This window comes from Prionailurus viverrinus, chromosome C2 (assembly GCF_022837055.1).
Source record: "Prionailurus viverrinus isolate Anna chromosome C2, UM_Priviv_1.0, whole genome shotgun sequence".
NCBI lineage: Eukaryota > Metazoa > Chordata > Mammalia > Carnivora > Felidae > Prionailurus > Prionailurus viverrinus.
In genome coordinates, this window is record NC_062569.1 from 26,268,562 (window position 1) to 26,288,685 (window position 20,124).

Here is a 20,124-nt window from a genome sequence, read left to right on the forward strand (position 1 = left end):
GGAAATGGAACCCTCATACATTGCTGGTGGAAATAAATGGTGTTGCTACTTCGGAAAACAGTTCAGCAGTTCCTCAAAAAGTTAGACATAAAACTACCACATGACCCAGCAACTTCACTCCTGGGTATATATCAAAGAGAATGAACAATCTATGTCCACACAAAAACACACACACGTACATTCCAAACAAGTATTATTCACAACAGCCAAAAGGTAGAAGCAAGACAATGTCCATCAACTGATGAATCGATAAACAACATATGGTATATTGACACAATGGCTTTATTATTCAGCCATAAAAAGGAATGAAGTGTTGACACATACTACAACACGGATAAACCCTGAAAACATTAATGCTAAAGGAAAGAAGTCAGACACAAAAGGCTACATACTGGATGACTCTATTTACATGAAATGTCCAGAATAGGCAACTCCAGGGAGATACAAAGTAGGTTAGTGTAGTGGCTGCTAGAGGACAGTGGGTGGGAGGAATGGAGAGGGGGTGACTGCTAACGGATAAGAGGTTTCCTTTGGGGCAACAAAAATGTTCTACAATTAGCAGTGATGGCTGCACAACTCTGGAAATATACCAAAAACCACTGAATTGTATACTCTAAAAAGGTGAATCTTATGGTAAGTGAATTACAGCTCAATAAAGCTGTTATTTAAAAAAAAAAAAAAGCTTCACATTTTCTCTCTTAAAGGTATGGTGGCAACTTTTTAGAACTTTAACACCTCTCTGAAGCATATACTCATCCCATTTACAAAATGAAGACACAAAGTTCAAAAATGTTAAAATATCTAGCCCAAAGTTTCTCAGTCACACATGACTGACATTTTCACCTGGATAATTCTTTGCTGTAGACTGTCCTCTGCATCGGAGGATCTTTAGTAAGATCTCTGGCCTTTACCCAACTAGTTGCCATAGTATACTTCCCACCTCTCCCTATTCTAAAACCCCAAAAATCTCTCCAGACACTGCCCAAAATCTTCTGAGGTACAAAACTGTTCCCAGTTGAGATGGACTGATCTAGCCTAAGGTTTTGCAGCTACAAGCTACAATTTAGATCTTTTAATTCTAAATCTTGAGCTCTTTATACTATACTGGTGAATTTCAAACTGTGTTACCCTTCCCCACCCAGAAATCAACTTATCCCTCAAGAGTCCCCTGTCAGCAAAACTTGTTTTACACATTGTCTGAAATGTTCACCTGAAAAGGGATTCTTTTGCTTAAAATAATAATTACTCCATTGGATTCTCTACAAATTATACTTCATTTGTTGAACAAAGAGGGTCAAAAAGCTAGCAAAACAATTAAGGTACGCTATGCTTTAAAAATCCTTTTGAACTATACCTCTGTTTCACTGGCAAACCTTTACTCCTCAAGAGATTAGAGTTGTCACAATCCATGCCTGAATATCACATTTAAAAATATCTTATTTATAAACTCATTTGGCTGGGAAGACAGAGTTACTTTGAATTTCATGTTATTTTGACTACATGAATCAGCAGAACTTTGTATTAACTGAGGTGAACACAGGCAGTTGACTTTTCAATACATGCAATTTCTGGGCACTGTCTTAAACTAAACTACCTCGTCCTTAAGACGATTATCCTAACAAGAAATCCAATGATGGGATCTACTTTTTCCTAACCATGTGCTAATAACTGCTCTGATCTACTGAGAATAAGTGATGGAAAACAGCACAAAGTCCAGCACGGAATGCTGAATAAAGACTCCTCTAAGCTGCTTGTGGTTTTATTACAGGGTCACAGAAGAAAAGGGGTAAGAAGAGCTCTTAGTGAGATGAATCCATTTTTAAGGCAAAATATCAGTAGGTTACCACTTCCTTTTCTACCATGTCAACAGCAGATTTTGACAGCGGCCACATACCTCTAACAAAACTGTGATCATTAAGCCTGTGTGCTTGTGTCACAGCATTTGCCATGCTGTTTACTATAAAAGTAAATACAAGTTGTTCCAGGTATCAACTTACATGTTGGTTTCCAAGATATGGCTTAAAAAAAGAGTTTAGTTAAGGTCTTGAGGTTGAGGATACTGATATAGAAGAGATTATGAACACGCTGCTGAAGTCAACACTGGAGACATATAACCCCTGAACAATGAAGAGGTTAGGGGCAGTGACAGAAATCCGCATGTAACTTTTGACTCCCCCAAAACTTAACTACTAATAGCCTACTGCTCACTGGAAGCCTTACAAGTTGATAAACACATATTTTAAATATGTGTTATATACTATATTCTTACAATAAAGTAAGCTAGACAAAAGAAGATGTTAAGAAAATCATAAGGAAGAAAATATATTCACAGTACCATAAAAAAAGTCTGTGTGTAAGTGGACCTACACAGTTCAAACCCCTGTTTCTTCAAGGGTCAACTGAAGTCATTTAATCTTAATATCAGGAGAGGGCATGTGACAGATATTTAAAAAGTAGACTTTAACAGGGTCCTAATCCTGACTCTGCCACTGATACAGTTTAAATATAGGTAATTCAGTATCTCTGTACTCCTGAGAAATTAGAGGAGACTGGACTATATTATCCCTAAGTTTCCTATTCACAGATCTATCACTTATTTCCATATTATGACTTATAAAGACATGACTACCAAAAAAGAAATGAGCAGCAAGAGTGAAGATCAAGATGCAATGATGAAAATGAAAAGGAAAGAGAAACATAGGGGGCTAATATAACACTATATATGTCAACTATACTTAATAAAAATTAAAAAAAGAGAAACATAGGGGGAAAGGATGTGATGAGAGAAAGAAAAAAATGACATTTAGTAGTTCTTTACTAACCTGCTGAATGCAAAGCCTGAACTCTTTCCAGATACTCATTTATTTTTTCTTGAATATGTTCCAGGCTTGATCCTGCCATCTCAGCATAAATTAAGGCTTGTGCAGCTTCCTAAAAAAAATAAAAATAAAAAAAATAAAAAATCAAAGGAATCTAATAAATGAATTACAATTTGAATTTTCTCTACCACTTTCTAACTCACTACTGCTTTCTATAAATGACAAAATAAGGTCTTTAAGACAGTAGTAAGTGTGTTTTATATAACCCCCCGATACCTTTTCTTCAGTTCTCAATTTTTTCATACTGTTAAAAATTTATAAACTCAAATATGAGATTATAAACATTTTCTCAGGATAGCTGTACTTCTACGTTTTCTGCTTTCCTTTTTTATGCAATAGGTCAGACTTAAAATTATATACCTTGAAAATATGAATTAGGCCTGAAAAGCATTAGAATAAGTATATAATAATAATACTGGTTATTACTGGTTCATACTAATAGGCTAATGATAACTAAAAAAATTAAGTGTCAAAAAAAGATTGTAAGAAATTATAAAGCTTAGGGTGCCTTGCTGGCTCAGTCAGTAGAGTATGTGACTCCTGATCTCAAGGTTCTAAGTTTGAGCCCCTTGTTGAATGTTGAGACTAAAAATTAAAAAAAAAAAAGGGGGGGGGGAATTATAAAAGTTAAATATCTCACAGTGGAAAATCTTTTTTTCCATGTAAAATATTGCCAAAGGGTGACACATTTTTTTTAAACTTTATTTTGAGACAGAGAGAGAGAGATCATGCCAGCTGGAGGGACAGATTGAGAGAAAGAATCCCAAACAGCACTATGCAGAGCTGGAACTCAGGAACAGTGAGATCGTGACCTGACCCCAAATCAAGAGCCGGACTCTTGACTGAGCCATGTAGGTGCCCTAGGTGCCCTTTTAAATCTATTTTAAAGCAGATTTCAGTTGTACGGAACCAACGTATTTTAATTAAGAAAATCTGCATTCATCTTCCAGTTCTTTTAATACTCCCATAGCCAGTTATGCTGCGGCTAGTTCTCCCCATTACCATTTTAGGATAACAGGTTACAAATGCTATGGCGAGAAGGACCATAAAGAGATTTCTCCAAGCAACACCTTCCTAGCAATAACCTAAGCATGTGCACTTTGCAGAGGCTGTTGCCAAATTGTCTGGATCCAAAGAAGCCAGCTATCTACTGAACAAAACTTTCTGAATACAGTTAGTGGAGCAGGGGTTGTTTCACTGAACTTAACAAAATCAGTAAGAAGAGTATGGTTTTGATCCATATGAAAATTTATTGAAAGGCTGTGGGGGTAGGGAAGATGATTTCCTCAGATTCTGTAACTCAAACATTTCATAGGAGAAAGAAAATTTTACATGTAAACATTAAATATTTTATGTACTATTATTATCTAAATACAACATAGTTTATCTCAAACTGATGTTATATATGTATAAATATATATTTCATACCTCCAATTATCTTGCATGTAAATACTGATTTTCAAATAACTATCTGGCTTAAAAGAAATAAAGCCAACTAAAAACTTGCTGGTATCAGTTTTTATTCATTTAATCTATATTTGAAAATGACAATTAAGGAATCCCTCAACAACAGTATGAAGACAGAAAATGCTAAATATCTGGTAAAGTTTACATAAACAGTTCCTAGAAGCACAACCACTTTTCTGACTTTCTCAAGGATAAAAAATTCTTCATGCATGCAATCTTACAGCAAAATAAGAGGCACTGGTGTAGTATTTTCTTTTGCTTTAGACAAAGCTGTTTCATATGGCACTATTGTAACCTATGAATATCTGTCAGTTATTTCATAAAAGTAAAACACATTGAATTTTAAACACATACCACCTTCGCGAAATTGTTAAAAAAAAAAAAAGTCCAAAAGGAATGATTCTGAAACACACCAAAAGTCTCTAAATATGGATTATTAAATGAAGGCAATAAAATAATAATCTGAGAAAAGCAAACCACACATTACTGATAGCAAACACGTTTATATATAAAAAAAAAAATTACTACTACTGGTATGATCAAAGTCCGACATTCTTTCTTTAAAAAAAAAAAAAAAGATGACTGTATCACGAGGATACAGCTACCTCCACTAGGAAGCAGAGGCCATGGCTAAGAGCTGGAGGAGTGTATTTGCAAATCCTCAGGACCGGAGAGCAGAGAGTGGGCTGTAGAAGGTCATATTCTTTAATTATTCCGCCCCCGGTAATTTAGGAATAAACTGCCAAGAAATGTGTAAGGCGTTAGTTATAAGGAGATTAACTGCACCAATACTTACGATGCTGAAAAATCAGAATGAACCTAAATGTCCATTAGTCTGTAAATAAATTATGGCACATCCACACAATGGAATACTACGCATCTGTCGTTAATAAGATTAAACAAGCAACTTTAATGACTTTTTAAAGCTCAAATACAAAGAACAGGCCAAAATACTATAAACAGCATAATCCAAGTTTGTCTTGTACAGAGAAGCTGAATCACTGTGTTGTTCACCTGAAACTCATGTAACGTTCCACGTCAACTATACTCCCTTTTTTTAAACGTGTGTACGTGCATACGCATAGACAAACAAGCACAAAGATAAATGCTCCGGTAAGAGACGTGTTATTCTTCTTTAAAACTTTATTTTCTTCAACGAACATGCATTATTTCAGTGTTTATCAGAGACCACTTCCCACTAGCCATAAATCAGAGCCAAATGACAGCGAGAATTAGCTGGCTACTTAACAACCCATGCCAAACTACTGCTGCCATGCGTAGCTCTACGGTGGACACTGGCCATCCAAGACTGTAACCAGAGAAGTGGTGGCTCCCAAGCCGCGACCAAACCCGCCCACGGTGGCAGGAGCCCGGGTGGCCTCTCCCCTGCAAAGGAGCGCAACAGAGCAGGAAGAGGGAAAAGCAAAGCTCAGTGGGCCTGGCCGCCGCGGCACCTGGACCCGCCCCCTAGCTTCATAAACAGTGCAGCGATCCCCCCGCTCTACCTTGTAGTAAAACACAGCCTCGGAGTAGCGACCTTCGTGGTCGCGCTGCACCGCCAGCCGGGCGAACTGCACGGCGTCCCGCTCCAGCGCCGTGGCGTCCATGGCGCCAAGGCCCGGCACCGGCGGAGGGAGGGAGGGAAAACCTGACGAACGAAGGCTCCTGGCCGACCTCCGCACAGGCCGGGAGGCGGACTCGAGAACGCCGCCAAAAGAGCAGCAAAGTTTATTTTCAGTGACTGAGGGAGGAGAGCGGGTCTTCCCAGCCCGGGTCCGCGGCTACACCGAGCCGCCTCAACGCCGCGCCGGCTCCCAGCCTGTACGGCCGCCCCACTTCTCGGCCACCGCATTTCCCCCGTCCCGCCCACCGGTTCCACTGCGCAGGCGCAGCCCGACCCTCGGGAGTTTTTCGGGAGATGGGGCGGCCGAGGCCGGGCTCGCGGGAGTACGTGAGTGATAGGCGGGGCCTGGCCTGCGCGGCGGCAGCGCGCACGTGATCGCCAAGGCTTCGGGGATTGGGCAGGCGAAAGCAGAGTGGAGTTCGGGTGGCCCACCTCCCCTTGGTTTGTGGGGGTGTGGCAATGCCTACGGCGGCTGTTGCTGGCAACGCTAGGCAGGAGCGGCGCATGCGCCTTAGGGAGCTGTTTTCTCCACAAGGTGTAAAGGTGGGGGAAGCGTAAAGGGCCATGGAAGAACAGTTTCCAGAGTCATCTGGACCGATTTCTTAAAAATTAGGGACGTAAAATAGGACATAGGATTCTCTTAAGATACCCTTTAATAGCATTTATTTTCTACCAACTCAATCATAACCCTATATAGCACCCCCCACCGTGTGTGATATTGGTTGAATTGTCAACAAACAAGGTGATTTATCTTCACTTGTACTTATCCTTTGTTCAACTCAATGCTGTTGTAATTAATGGCTTAATTAGGTGGTTATTTGATTAATGTCTTTCTCACGTGGCAATATGGATGAAAGTCGAAATTCAATCATGATGATTCAAAGCAGCAAGACGCCAGAGTACATATTGCATGGATCTGTTCGTAAGAAACACTGGAAAGGACAAGTCTAATCAATAATGCTAGAAATCAATAATTGGGGAGGGATACAAGGGAAACTTGGGATAATGGAAATTTTTTATGTCTTTTATGTCTTTTTACGTGTGCCAAAATGTAAACGTTTGTCAAAACCCATTAAAGTCTACGTTTTACATGTGTGATACAATGTTTTTCTTAATAACACCTTAATAAATTTTTTTTTAGTCATAGTCTTTATTTAAATGGAACTTTCCATAGTTTCTTTAATTCTTCACATTTAGTGACGTTAATAGTAACTATCAAACTGGGCTGTTGTAAAAAGCACAAGAGTTGGACGCTGCGTGGAACAAAGATAGTTCTCGTCACTAGCTACTATATACAGTTTTATAACTGAAGCAGGGATGTCTTCTGTCTTTACCAGTTTTATGGTAATACTGAACACAAGCCTTGATCCACAGCAGGTGTTTAGCAAGTATTGTCAAACATGAATGAATGAACTCCCCTACTAAATATATTCAATGTGCCCTCCCCCATCTTGATTACTGAAGAATGAAATATAAATTCCTTAGCACAGGTTAGAAGGTCCTTCAGAACATGACCTCAGGCCATATTCCCAAGGTATTTACAGTCACTATCTTGCACAAACTGATTAGAAGCTACAGCAGACAAATGCAGTTTTACTTATAAGAGGATTTCTATGACTTATGTTCTTTCCTTCATTACAGCTTATAGAATTCCTAGTCCATCTTGAAGGAAGCCTTTTCTAGCACTCCTACGTAGTTGTGATCCCTTCCTGTACTTATTCATTTATTCCCCATACATGTAATCCTATTTCTTATTCATTTATTCAATGAACACTGGACACCTACTTTGTGTCAGAGACAGAGCTACTACATATTGAAGACACAAAGGCAAGAGAGTGAAATAAGGCAGGGTAAAAGCAAGTTGAAGCTCCAAAATATCTGCAGTCTCGGCGAAATGGAGTTTTCTAATCCATGAACACAGTAAATCTCTTCATGTGTTCAGGTCTGTTTTATCTTAACAATGTTTTACAGTGCACAGGTCTTGCATATCATTGAATAAATTTTATCACTAAGCATATCACTAATGCTATTTTCAATTGCATGGCTTAGTTTCAATTGTTTTTGGTAGTGTATAGGAAGAGAATTGATATTTATTTATTGACCTTGTATTGGGTAATTATGAATTCTCCAGAAATCTTGAGAGTTTGGTGGTAGAACCTCATGACAGGCCACCTCCGTGGACCATCTGCCAGGATGTCCAATCACACCTCCACCTTAGGCTAGGTATGTGACATGTGCCACAGTAGAACTTGTCCAATGTTAAGGTCAAAAGTCCAAATGCCCTCATCCTGCACTATGACAGCCCACATGGAGAGCTGGGACAGACCCAGAGGGAGGGGTAGGCTTGAGAAGACACTGATCAGCACACAAGCCATCCTCAGGACGCCCCATGGGTTGTCGAATTCCTTGCCACCCTCCCTGCAAATGGCTTCACTGTCACAGCAGCAAAATAAAGAAACAGCAAAAGTTTTGCAATTCAGCCTTGCAAAGGGCTTCGGGAAATAGCACTGCCCTGGGACACTGTAGGCGGAAGAGAGAATATCATTGCTAGTAGTAGTGTATTACTCTCTTTAAAGCTGCCAGCCTGGGAATGGTCATTTGTTACTTTGGTCAACAAATGCTAAGAATTCCTTGGACGGGACACGGGGGATTCGGGGGATTCGAACAAAGGGACCGAAGCTGTTCACACTGGAGCCCGTAGGAGGCACAGAAGCTAACAGTGCAAACACCGCTGGATGACTGCTGAGAGAGGGGGCAGGCAGGGGCTGGCAGGGCCAGAGGAGCAGCTTGTCAATCAGCCTGGGGAGTCTCACACCCAGTCCCAGAGGAAGGCAGACAAGAGCAAAGCAGAGAGGAATAGAGCGATGTGTCAGGCTCAGGATGAGGCAGGAGTGTGGAGCCCAGGGTGCAGGGAGGATTTCCGTTCCCGGGTATGGTTGTATGGCTGTATGGCTGCGGGGAAGTGACGACAATGACGCTGGAAGGAGGCAGGGCTCCTCACACTTTGGCTGAATCGGGCTCACCTGGGGGTAGTGGGGTTCCACCCCCAGGGTTTCCTATTCAGCAGGTCTGGCTGGGGCTCTCTCCAAAGTGCATTTCTGACAGGTTCCCAGGTGCTGCTGCTCTGGAGTTTAAAAGGAGGCATGGGAAGCCCAAGGTCAGTTCCCAGCCAAGACTCTTGACCATGGCTCCATGGCCTCGTGGCCTTGAACTTGCAGGGCTCAGAGAGGGCGTGTGTCATGCTAATGATGCCAGGACAGGGCTGGGACCCATGGCTGCTGTGCCAGCTCCATGTTCTTAAACTTTCCTGCTTTCCTAATCTCTTCCTCTGCAGCCCTTTAGGCTGTTTGGGTTTTGGCCCTGCAATGTGTCTGAACACAGCTTTTCCAGGCCTCACCACCTCACAGGGCTTGTAAGGAGAGAAAGCTTTTGTGAGTTATCTGGGTGCAGGTGGATCGCCCTCGGGTGCTCCCACACTCCCTCCAGACTCCAGTCCTGGTGCCTCAGTCCCTGCCTGACTTGTTGTAGAAACTGTCCGATTTCAGTGACCTCCTTTCCTCCCCACATAATGGGAAAATGGAATAATTTCCCTACCTACCAACACTGCCCTGTGATTTCCCATATGCAAAATAATCATTGGTTTTTGTTTTTTTGTTATAGCTCCTCAACAGTATGAGGAGGGAACAATTTTTCAAATCATAAAGAATTGGGACACTGGAACTAGAAACAACGGAAGAGTCTGGGGAAAAGTTGCACAAAATGAGCTTCAAACACCAGTAAATATTATTATTTTGGCTCATTTAAAGTATTAGGCTCAGCCATATCAAATCACCGCTTTTGTAGGTCAAAAATAGTCAAATATCTGTCACAATAAGCAACTTCCTATGGTTCAACCTAATTCTACATATATATGTATATACCCTAATTATATATTCAAAATTCTTAATCCCATTTATATCTATATATTCTAAATATATATCCTAAATTAAATATAAATATAATTAGATATATATTTTAATTGGATATGAATACCCTATGTATAAATTATATATTAATAGGTTATATGTGTAATTATGCATAGATTATATATAATAGGTTATTTTATATATAGCTTAATTATACATCCTTATCAAATATATGCCTGCAATTAGAATAAATATATATACATATGCACAGAATTAGGATATATATATATATATATATACACGTAAAATTAGAATGTATGCATATATATGTGCATTTGTGTAAGTTACGGCTTGGTATTAGACACATGCCACAACAGCTTGCTCTCATGACCCGGAACCCTGGCTACCCTAATCCCTGCCTCTCACGCATGTACAGCACATACCCCACCAACACATAGAGGGCATCTGGGGTCATCCAGGCTGGTGGAGTTCTGATGGGTCCCAAACCACCTGCATAACCTCTAGGGTGAAAGGAGCCCACCTCCTAAAAATCTGTGGTGGCAGCTTTCCACAGTGATAGCTAGTCCCCAGTTACACTGGCTGTCTGATGGGTCCCAGGCTTACCAGTCATCAAAAGTCCCAGGTGTCTTAGGGAAGGCCATTGGGACAGGCCCCATACTAACAAGGCGGTCCAGACTCCTGCAGCTTTACCTTCAGGGCAAATATTTCCTCGCATTTATGTAGATTAAGGGCTTGGAATTAGTCAGGTTACCTTTCACCCCCAACAGCCTGTTCCTATAATCAGGCCTCTCCCCACAGCTGTCCTGTGCCCAGTCTCTGGCTACCCTGACCTGCACCCCTTAGCTTGCAGTAAGCACCTGTCAGCCGGCCTGGAGCTCCAGTGGAAACCACCTACGTGGCCTCCAGGGTAGGGGGACTCCTAGCCTGAAATTCCTTGTGAAGCATCAGTTTTTTGTTTTTGTTTTTTGTCTTATTTTATTTTATTTATTTATTTATCTTGAGAGAAGAGAGAGACAGAGAGAGAGAGAGAGCATGAGCAGGGAAGGGGCAGAGAAAGAGGAAGAGAGAATCCCAAGCAGGCTCCACACAGTCAGCACAGAGCATGATGTGGGGCTCGAACTCACGAACCATGAGATTATGACCCGAGCCAAAACCAAGAGCCAGACGCTTAACGGACTGAGCCACCCCGTTGCCCCAGAGGCAGCAGTTTTAAACTGGCAACAGTCAGTCCCCATCAGACCACATGCCTGATGGGGGTCCTGATCTCAGGCACATGCCTGAGGAGTTCTGATGGGTCCCAGCCCATTGAGGGCAGCTGGGGCCCTCCAGCAACATCGAGCTTGGGTCTTCTCAACTACCTGCATCGTCTCCAGGGCAAAGGGGGCCTAACTCCCCCAAATCTTTCTGAGGCAGCAGCTTTAACCTGGCAGCTTTCAGGCCCCATTTGGCCTGGCTGCCTGATAGAGTCCTTGGTTACTTGTCATCAAGGCTCAGAAATTTCTTACTGGAGGATACCCTGGCAGACCTCGAGGCCCAGCCTGGAAAGGCAGTCCAGACTCCGCCAGCTTTACCTTTGGGGGAACACAGGCACACCTTGTTTTATTGCATTTCACAGTTACTGCGCTTTTTTACAGCTCAAAGGATTGCAGCAACCTTGCATCAAAGAAGTGCCTCAGCACCATTTTCCAATAGTCTTTGCTCACTTGGCGTCTCTTTGTCACATTTTGCTAATTTTTCCAATATTTCAAACTTTGTCATTATTATATTTGTTATGGTGATCTGTGATCAATGATTATGACTCTGAAAGTTCAGATTATGGTTAACCTATTTTAGCAGTAAAATATTTTTAAATTAAGTCATATACATTGTTTAAGACATAATGCTATTGCACACTTAATGGATGACAGTGTGCACGCACTTTTAAATGCACTGAAAAAATTTAAAAAATTCATTTGACTTGCATCGAGATGTTCACTTTGTTGTAGTGAGCTAGAACCAAACCGTAACATCTCTGAGTTATGCCTGGATCATTTATACACACAATGGACATCCAAATTATCTTTCTATCCCGATTTTTAAATATAGCCCAACTATATGTACATATTTTTATCTGTACACGCTCTAAATTTATTTGTATATATCTAATATACAGATTTTATAATCCTCATTTATAGAACTCCTAAGTTTATATACATATCCTTATTTTATACTTATATATGCTGATGTACTTATTTCATACATATCTTAATATGTACCCACACTCAAGTGGTCCTAGATTTAAAGCCTGGCAGGTAGTAAGAATGGAGAAAGGACTTGTTTGGACACAGGAGTGTGCTGATGCTGGTCCTTCACAGTTGCCATCTCATACACATAAAAAACCCAAACCGAAACAAAACAGGTCCGAGGAACAACTCGTCCTATTTACTACAGAGCTTCACCAGCCACGCTGGGTTTATGTGAGTTTCTGAGATCACACTGCTACTCCTGTTTCTGTGTGGCCCTGGGGCTGTATACGGTAATGTGACATGGCTGCATGTTACCCCCCAAGTGCTTATGGTCACTAGTTTACTTTTTTTTTTTTTAATTTTTTTTTAACGTTTTTATTTATTTTTGAGACAGAGACAGAGCATGAACGGGGGAGGGGCAGAGAGAGAGGGAGACACAGAATCGGAAGCAGGCTCCAGGCTCTGAGCCATCAGCCCAGAGCCCGACGTGGGGCTCGAACTCGCGGACCGCGAGATCGTGACCTGAGCCGAAGTCGGACGCCCAACCGACTGAGCCACCCAGGCGCCCCACTAGTTTACTCTTTTGAACAAATATTTATTTAAAACCCTTACCGTGATGCCCAAGAGCACAATGGTTCCCAGTCCCAAGCCTTTGTGGGGCTAACAGCTCCATCCGTAGGGCAAGGAAAGGAAACAGAAGTAGGCTGGGGTTGGGAAGGGGAGTTGGAGGGTCAATGTCCCACCTAACTGGGCTAGCCACTGCTCAGTTCTTAACAGTTCAAGGGAATTGGGGACCCAGTACTTTTTAATTTTTTAAGTAAGTATTTATTTATTTTGAGAGAGAGAGCACATGCATGCATGGGGGAAGGGAAGAGAGAGAGGGAGAGAGAGAATCCCAAGCAGGCTTCCCGCTGTCAGTGCAAAGCTTGACGCAGGGCTTGATTTCAGAAACTGTGAGATCATGATCTGAGCCAAGATCAAGAGTCCAATGCTCAACTGACTGAGCCACCCAGGCACCCTCCAGTACTTTTTTTTTTTTTAACTTTACTTATTTTTGAGAGAGAGAGAGAGAGAGAGAGAAACAGAGGGTGAGTGGGGGAGGGACAGAAAGAGAGAGAGACACAGAATCCCAAGCAGGCTCCCCTGACACAGGGCTCATGAACTATGAGATCATGACCTGAGCTGAAGTTGGACGCTTAACTGACTGGCCCACCCAGGCGCCCCTCCAGTACTTTTTAAAAGAGAAGTCAGAACTGAAAATTTTGGTGTAAAAATCTCCGTTTTTAAATAAACATGAATAAACATGTTTTTCTAGATACAATGAGCCAACAGTGTGTATCTGTAGGCTATCATGGGCCCACATCCTGACATTTCGATCTTTTGGTTTGTACTTTATTTCTTTTGCTTTTTATAGAGGGATCTCTGTTGGGGGCATGGGGGAGGGGTAATGCTGGTACCTGTGGACGCAATGGTGAGTGAAAACAGAAACAGCCCTCTGCTTGTGGACCTTTTTGGTCTAGTGGGAGATACAATGACAAAAAAAAAAAAAAATCCACTGGCAAATGAATAGTTACAAGTGGAGATGAATATTCCAAAGGTAATTCTATTCTGGAAGAGCTTATGAAAAGGAAACTGACCTTAACTAGGGGGTCAGCAAAGACTTCCTCCAAATAGAGGGACCTCTTTGTACAGTGGTTCTGTGACCAGACTTAAAAAATGGGACAGGACCACTGTGGCTGAAGCAGAGAGAGTAAGAACAGTAAGATGTACAGAGAGGCTAGGGAGGTGGGTGGTCAAGTACCAGACCTGTAGGGTCTTGCTGGCCATGTTAAGGATTTAGATTCTATCTTAATCATCAGTACACGTTATAGACCACTGGACCCAATTTTAGTTTTTGACTTGCTTTATGGAAGATGCTTAGCATCTAAACAACCTTTGGAGATCTTTCTGTGTGTTAAAAATATTTTACTATTTTATGATTCAATGATGAAATTCCTTACTGAATAATTACTAAATATTACTACTAACATTACTAAGTAATTCCAATCTATGCTTCAAAAATGCTAGGATAACAGGGAAATAGAGGATGGAATGCCTAAATCAATGAAGTAATAATGAAATAAATCATTACATGACATCGCTCTTCAGTTTTCTCACTGAATTGCTTGAAGAATTGTATCATCTCTCAAAAAGATATAAAAGAAGTCTGGAGAAACCATCTTTGTAGGATAACTTTAGTGTATTTTAAAAAACTTTTTTTTATTTTGAGTTGTGAATTAACATACCATTGTAATAAATAATACAGATAAACTAAAATAAATAATGCTAAAATTTGTGTGCAAGCACAAATGACCCCAAACCGTCAAGCAATCTTGAGAAAGAAGAGTAAAGCTGGAGGTATCACAATCTCAGACTCAAGGTATACTATAAAGCCATAGTAATCAAAACAGTATGGTAAGGGCATAAAAATAGACACAGATCAGTGGAACAAGATAGAGCACCCAGAAGTAAACCCACACCTATATGGTCAATTAATCTATAACAAAGGAGGCAAGAATATACAGTGAAGAAAAAGAATCTGTTCAACAAATAATGTTGGGAAAACTGGACAGCAACATGCAGAAGAACGAAACTGGACCACTTTCTTACACCATACTCAAACATAAACTCAAACTGTATTAAAGACCTAAATGTGAGACCTGAAACCATCAGACTCTAAAAGAAAATATAGTAATTCCTTGGTCTTCACCCATAGCAACATAGTTATGGACACGTCTCCTGAGACAATGGAAAAAAAGCAAAAATAAACAATTGGGACAACACCAAAATAAATAGCCTTTGCACAGTGAAGGAAACCATCAACAAAACAAAAAGGCAACCTATGGAATGGGAGAAGATAGTTGCAAATGATTATGTCCAATAAAGGATTAATATCCAAAATATATAAAGAACTTATATAACTCAATACACACACACACACACACACACACACACACACACACTAAAAGAAGAAAACAAATAAAAATGGGCAGAGGACCTGAACAGATTTTTTCCAAAGAAAACATACAGGGGACGCCTGGTTAGCTCAGTCAGTTAAGCGTCCAACTCTTGGTTTCAGCTCAGGTCATGATCTCATGGTTTGTGAGTTTGAGCCCCGCATCGTGATCTGTGCTGACTGTGTGGAGCCTGCTTGGGATCCTCTCTCTCTTTCTGCCCTTCCCATGAATGCTCACTTTCTCTCTCTCTCTCTCAAAATAAATGAATAAAATTTAGAATAAAATAAAACAAAATACACGGATGGCCAACAGACATATGAAAAGATGCTCAACACCACTAACCATCAGGGAAATGAAAATCAAAACCACAATGAGATATCACCTCACACCAGTCAGAATGGCTAGTATCAAAAAGATAGGAAATAATAAATGTTGGAAAAGATGTGGAGAAAAGGGAATTCTTATGCGCTGTTGGTGGGAATGCAAATTGGTACAACTAGTGTGGAAAACAGTATGGAGGTTCCTCAAGAAATTAAAAGTAGAATTACCATATGACCCAGTAATTATACTACTGGGCATTTTCCCAAAGAAAATGAAAACACTAAGTTGAAAAGATATATGCACCCCTATGTTTATTGCAGCATTATTTACAATAGCCAACATATGGAAGCACCTCAATTGTCCATTGATAGATGAATGGATAAAGAAGATGTGATATGTACAGACACACACACACACACACACAGAGAATATTAGCCATAGAGAAGAATGTGATCTTGCCATTTGCAACAACATAGATAAACCTAGAGGGCATTATAGTAAGTGAAAGAAATCAGGCAGAGAAAGACAAATACCATATGATTGCGCTTATATGTGGAATCTAAAAAACAAAGCAAATAAACAAAAACCAGAAACAGAATCAGATACTGAGAACAAAACTGGTGGTTGCCAAAGGAGAGGGTAGTGGGGTAGGGGGGGTTGGCGAAATAGGTGAAGGGGATTAAGAGGTACAAACTTCCAGTTATATAGAATAAGTAATTGTGGGGATGAAAAGTACAGTATAGGGAATATAGGCCCTAGTATTGTAATAATGTTTTATGGTAACAGATGATAATTACACTTATCATGATAAGCACTAAGTAATGTACAGAATTGTTGAATCACTATATCGTACACCTGAAACTAATATAACACTGTATGTCAACTATACTTCAGTAAGAAAGAAAACAAAGGAAACAATATGGAGAGATCATATCCCATGTACCTTTACCCGGTTTCTTTCAATGGTAACATCTTGCCAATCTGTAATATAATATCATAATCAGGAAAGTAGTGTTGTAACAATCCGCCAATTTATACTTAGGTTTTCACTGGACAAAGTGGAAAATTCAGAAATTTTCATTTCTACCATAATAGCAAAGACAAGAAAATTGATGGAGAAGGTTGCTTCACAATTTCTGCTACCATCTTCTAGGTTTACAAACTTTGAGCATATTACCTAACATCTCTAAGTCTCAACTATCCCATCTAAGTGGGCCAACATAAATGGGGAGATTTATACAAGCACAGGGTTTGCAGAAGATTGAATGAGATAATGTTGGAAAGGCCCTTTGTACAGTGCCTGGTATATTTGAGGCATTGGACAGTTATGTCCTGCAACACTTTGCTGTGCTCTATAGCCTTCTGGTTGTTTCAGGGGATGATCTGTCAGTGTAGGGCCAAAAGTGATGGTCCTGGAACAGTGTTGCCTTTGAGCTGTTTAGATTCAGCTTCCTGGAGACTGATCACCTTGGGGAAACAGAAGCAACAATAGCATCATCTGAAGAGCTTGGTTATTAATAGGTGATGTGTTTATCAGGTTTTTTTCTTACACTCTGTGGGTGCAGATCCACAATTCTTTACAACACCTTTGGAACCAGATGTATTTTGGAATTTGGAATTCATAGGAAAAAACTCCCTGAAAGTAAGAATAAGACCGAGTTCTTTTTCTTTTTTAAGTTTATTTATTTATTTTGAGAGACAGTGTGTGAGCGGGGGAGAGGCAGAGAGAATCCCAAGCAGACTCCGCACTGTCACTGCAGAGCCCAACGTGGGGCTCAAATCTACGAACTGTGATATCATGACCTGAGCCAAAATCAAGAGCTGGATGCTCAACTGACTGAGTCACCAAGGCGCCCCAGGACCAAGTTCAAATAAGGAACTGGAAGTGTGTATTCAGCTGGATTTCAGAATTCGTATGAACTATTGCTGTGTGCCTCCTGCCTCCCTTCCCCATGCCCTTTTGAATAAGATTTTCTGTACTGATCGCCCTGTGTCTGTCTTATCATGGTATGTTGACTACGTCTATATGTGAAGCAAATCACTAGTCTTTTCAATTAACAGCTCCCCAGTCAAAAGGAGTGGTATTAAAGGAGTTGTACCCAGTGAATCACACCCAAGGGGTCTCATCCACACCTGAACGTGATGTAGAGAACAAGATCAAGCTCATGCCATAATGGTCTAAGGCAGGTTGCTCATGTGGACCAATTATCATCTATACCTTCCAGTAAGTTTGTCTGCCACCCAGGGGCAGGCCTCTCCTTCAAATAGGTTACTCTGGTAGGATGCATATGCCCGTGGCAACCATACCCTCTGCCAGGAGACCTGAATGTCAGCCTTCCAGGGCACCGTAGCCCGTGCCTAAATTTCTCAGCTCCTTCCTTGCTCACTTTCTCTCAGCCATAGTAGTGGTAGCTTTCTGCAATTGCTACTTCTATAGGACTAAGAATGCTAAAAAAAAACCCCAAAAAATCCTTTTCAGTAATTAACTACCTTTTAAGAGTTAGCATTTCTTCATGTTTAATTTTCCAATTGGCATTACTTAAATGGTTTCTATCTCCTATTACCTTCTATCTCATAATTAAATATGCTTTTACTACACCCTGTAGTTAATTACGCCCACTGATTGTAGAATCCAGAACAAAGAAAGAATACATCGTTTCTAGTAAAGGAGGTAAAGGTTCTTGGAACTAGATGACAAGATTGTCAATGTTTTAGTGGTTTTACTAGTTAAGCTTCCATCTGGCTGGTGTCTAGTATCCACCAACCTTTCCTGGGTAGCAATTTAAAAGTACTTCCTCCCCACAAATTCCCAAAGGTTAAATGTGTAATATCAAATTAAGGAAGTTTATGCTTTTCTGGTGATCTCAAGCTGGTGTATGAAGCAGAAACAGAAAATATGATTGTTTTCCATCTTTTTCTAAAGAAATTACGTGTTTCTATTTCAGATATTCCTGTTGTCCAATACATGGCAGTTGGGTTGGTTTGTACACATCTTTTCCTGGGCGTGGGGAGCCATCCTAGGATGCGCAGAATTAAAAACATCAGCAGGAAAGGAAAGGAAAAGCTCTCTGATGGCGACTACCCGGTAAAGAGCTGTTTCAGCTCAAGTTTAAGAAAATGAACAATGAATGTGTGCATGCCTTGCACACTGCCGGCGGGTTGTGTCTCTTCCCACGTCCGCCTGAAGAGTACCTCTGCTAGTTCAGAGCCCCACTCCACCCTCTTTGTCGCATAGTACCATCCAGGAGTTCCACATTGTGTTTCTGTGCATTTACAAACATCCTCCTACTAAGCCTCTTGACGTTCTGGGGGGCTGCCTAGATTATTTCAACCTAACAACTGTTCCTTTTTTTAGGGATTGGTTACAAAGTTGCACAGGTTGTGAGTGATCCACTCACAGCCCTCGTGGTAGGGTCCCCTCCCCAAGGAAAGAAGAAAAAAAAAAAAAAACCTCAAGCAACCTGGCTATATTTGGTGACAACATTCCTCACGACCTTGTAACTCTTGTAAGGGGAGAACACCTACTTGGACTTTATGTTTGTGTGTTACCATATATGGTAGACAAAGAAGTAAAAGATATGTAAAAAAAACTATGCCACATGGCGTTTGGGGCTCCGTTCTTCGGATACAAACCCAGTTGAGCCATGTGGGCACCAATAAAGTTGTTTTCTGGAAAGAAAAGCCTTGGTGTCATGGCTCTGTGTGAAAATCCCGCTACACCCTATTTTTCTTCATTAGTTTCCAGTGCTTAATTTTGCAGACTACCAGGCCAGGTATGTCAGAAACTTATCATGTCTAGAAGGAATGCATATTAAAGACTGTTAGAGGCAACACATTTTAGCAGATTATTTCAAGTTTTGACTACAGGGTGATATCACTTCTAATTACATAATAACAATACTATACACTGTGACACAGGTTTGAGTAGGAGAAGCCTAATGAGAATAAAATTGCCTGCCTTTATCATGTTAACAAAATCCCTCATGTCAGTGACTCATAAGCTAGTTCCTGACTTATCTGAGCACTTTCATATAGCATTTTCATATAGCATTTCTTCTGCTATGTATCTCTATCCTGGTACGTCACATGACTGTGGATTTATAAATGGCTTTCCAGGATGGGATTAGATTCTAGGGGAAAATGTGCTCTCACTAAGACGTTTCTCTTTAATATTTGTTGACTTGGTTTTCTAACATGACTGTCAAGAGGTCACTCAATGTTTCTCTTCTAAAATGAAAGGAAAAATATAGGTGGAGAAAAGTGTTTTTCTTCTCACATTTAAGCTTTCCAGGACATCAAATTTATTTCAAGACCCAGTAAAATATTCTTTTGACAAAATTTTAAAAATTTTATATTTGAGAAAGAGAGAGACAGAGCACGAGCAGGGGAGGGGCAGAGAGACAGAGACAGAATCTGAAGCAGGCTCCAGGCTCTGAGCTGTCAGCCCAGCGCCAGATGTGGGCTTGAACTCACTAGCAGTGAGATCTTGACCTGAGCTGAAGTCAGGCGCTTCACCAACTGAGCCACCCAGGCGCCCCGACCCAGTAATATATTCTTAGTGCAATAATTAATACATAAAATTCATACATATCTGCCAGCAACTGACAGTGTAAACTATTTCCAAAGGTAAGGTAAGTATTTTTCTAAACAACATTCCGTTAACATTAATTGGGCACCAGTTGCATC

General features: G+C 40.8%; 1 protein-coding gene across 2 annotated transcripts in view; it reads right to left on the bottom strand.

Annotated features, from left to right (window-relative positions):
- CAPN7 (calpain 7) overlaps positions 1-6,203 on the bottom strand; it is a 41,895-nt gene extending 35,692 nt beyond the window's left edge. For both annotated transcript variants that reach the window (XM_047874157.1, XM_047874156.1), the window contains exons 1-2: positions 5,852-6,203; positions 2,823-2,931 (exon numbers count right to left, since the gene is read on the bottom strand). In XM_047874157.1, the coding sequence (XP_047730113.1) occupies positions 2,823-2,931; positions 5,852-5,953 (211 nt within the window). In that variant the 5' untranslated portion in view covers positions 5,954-6,203. The remainder of the gene's footprint in view (positions 1-2,822; positions 2,932-5,851) is intronic.
- Between the last annotated feature and the right edge of the window lie 13,921 nt (positions 6,204-20,124).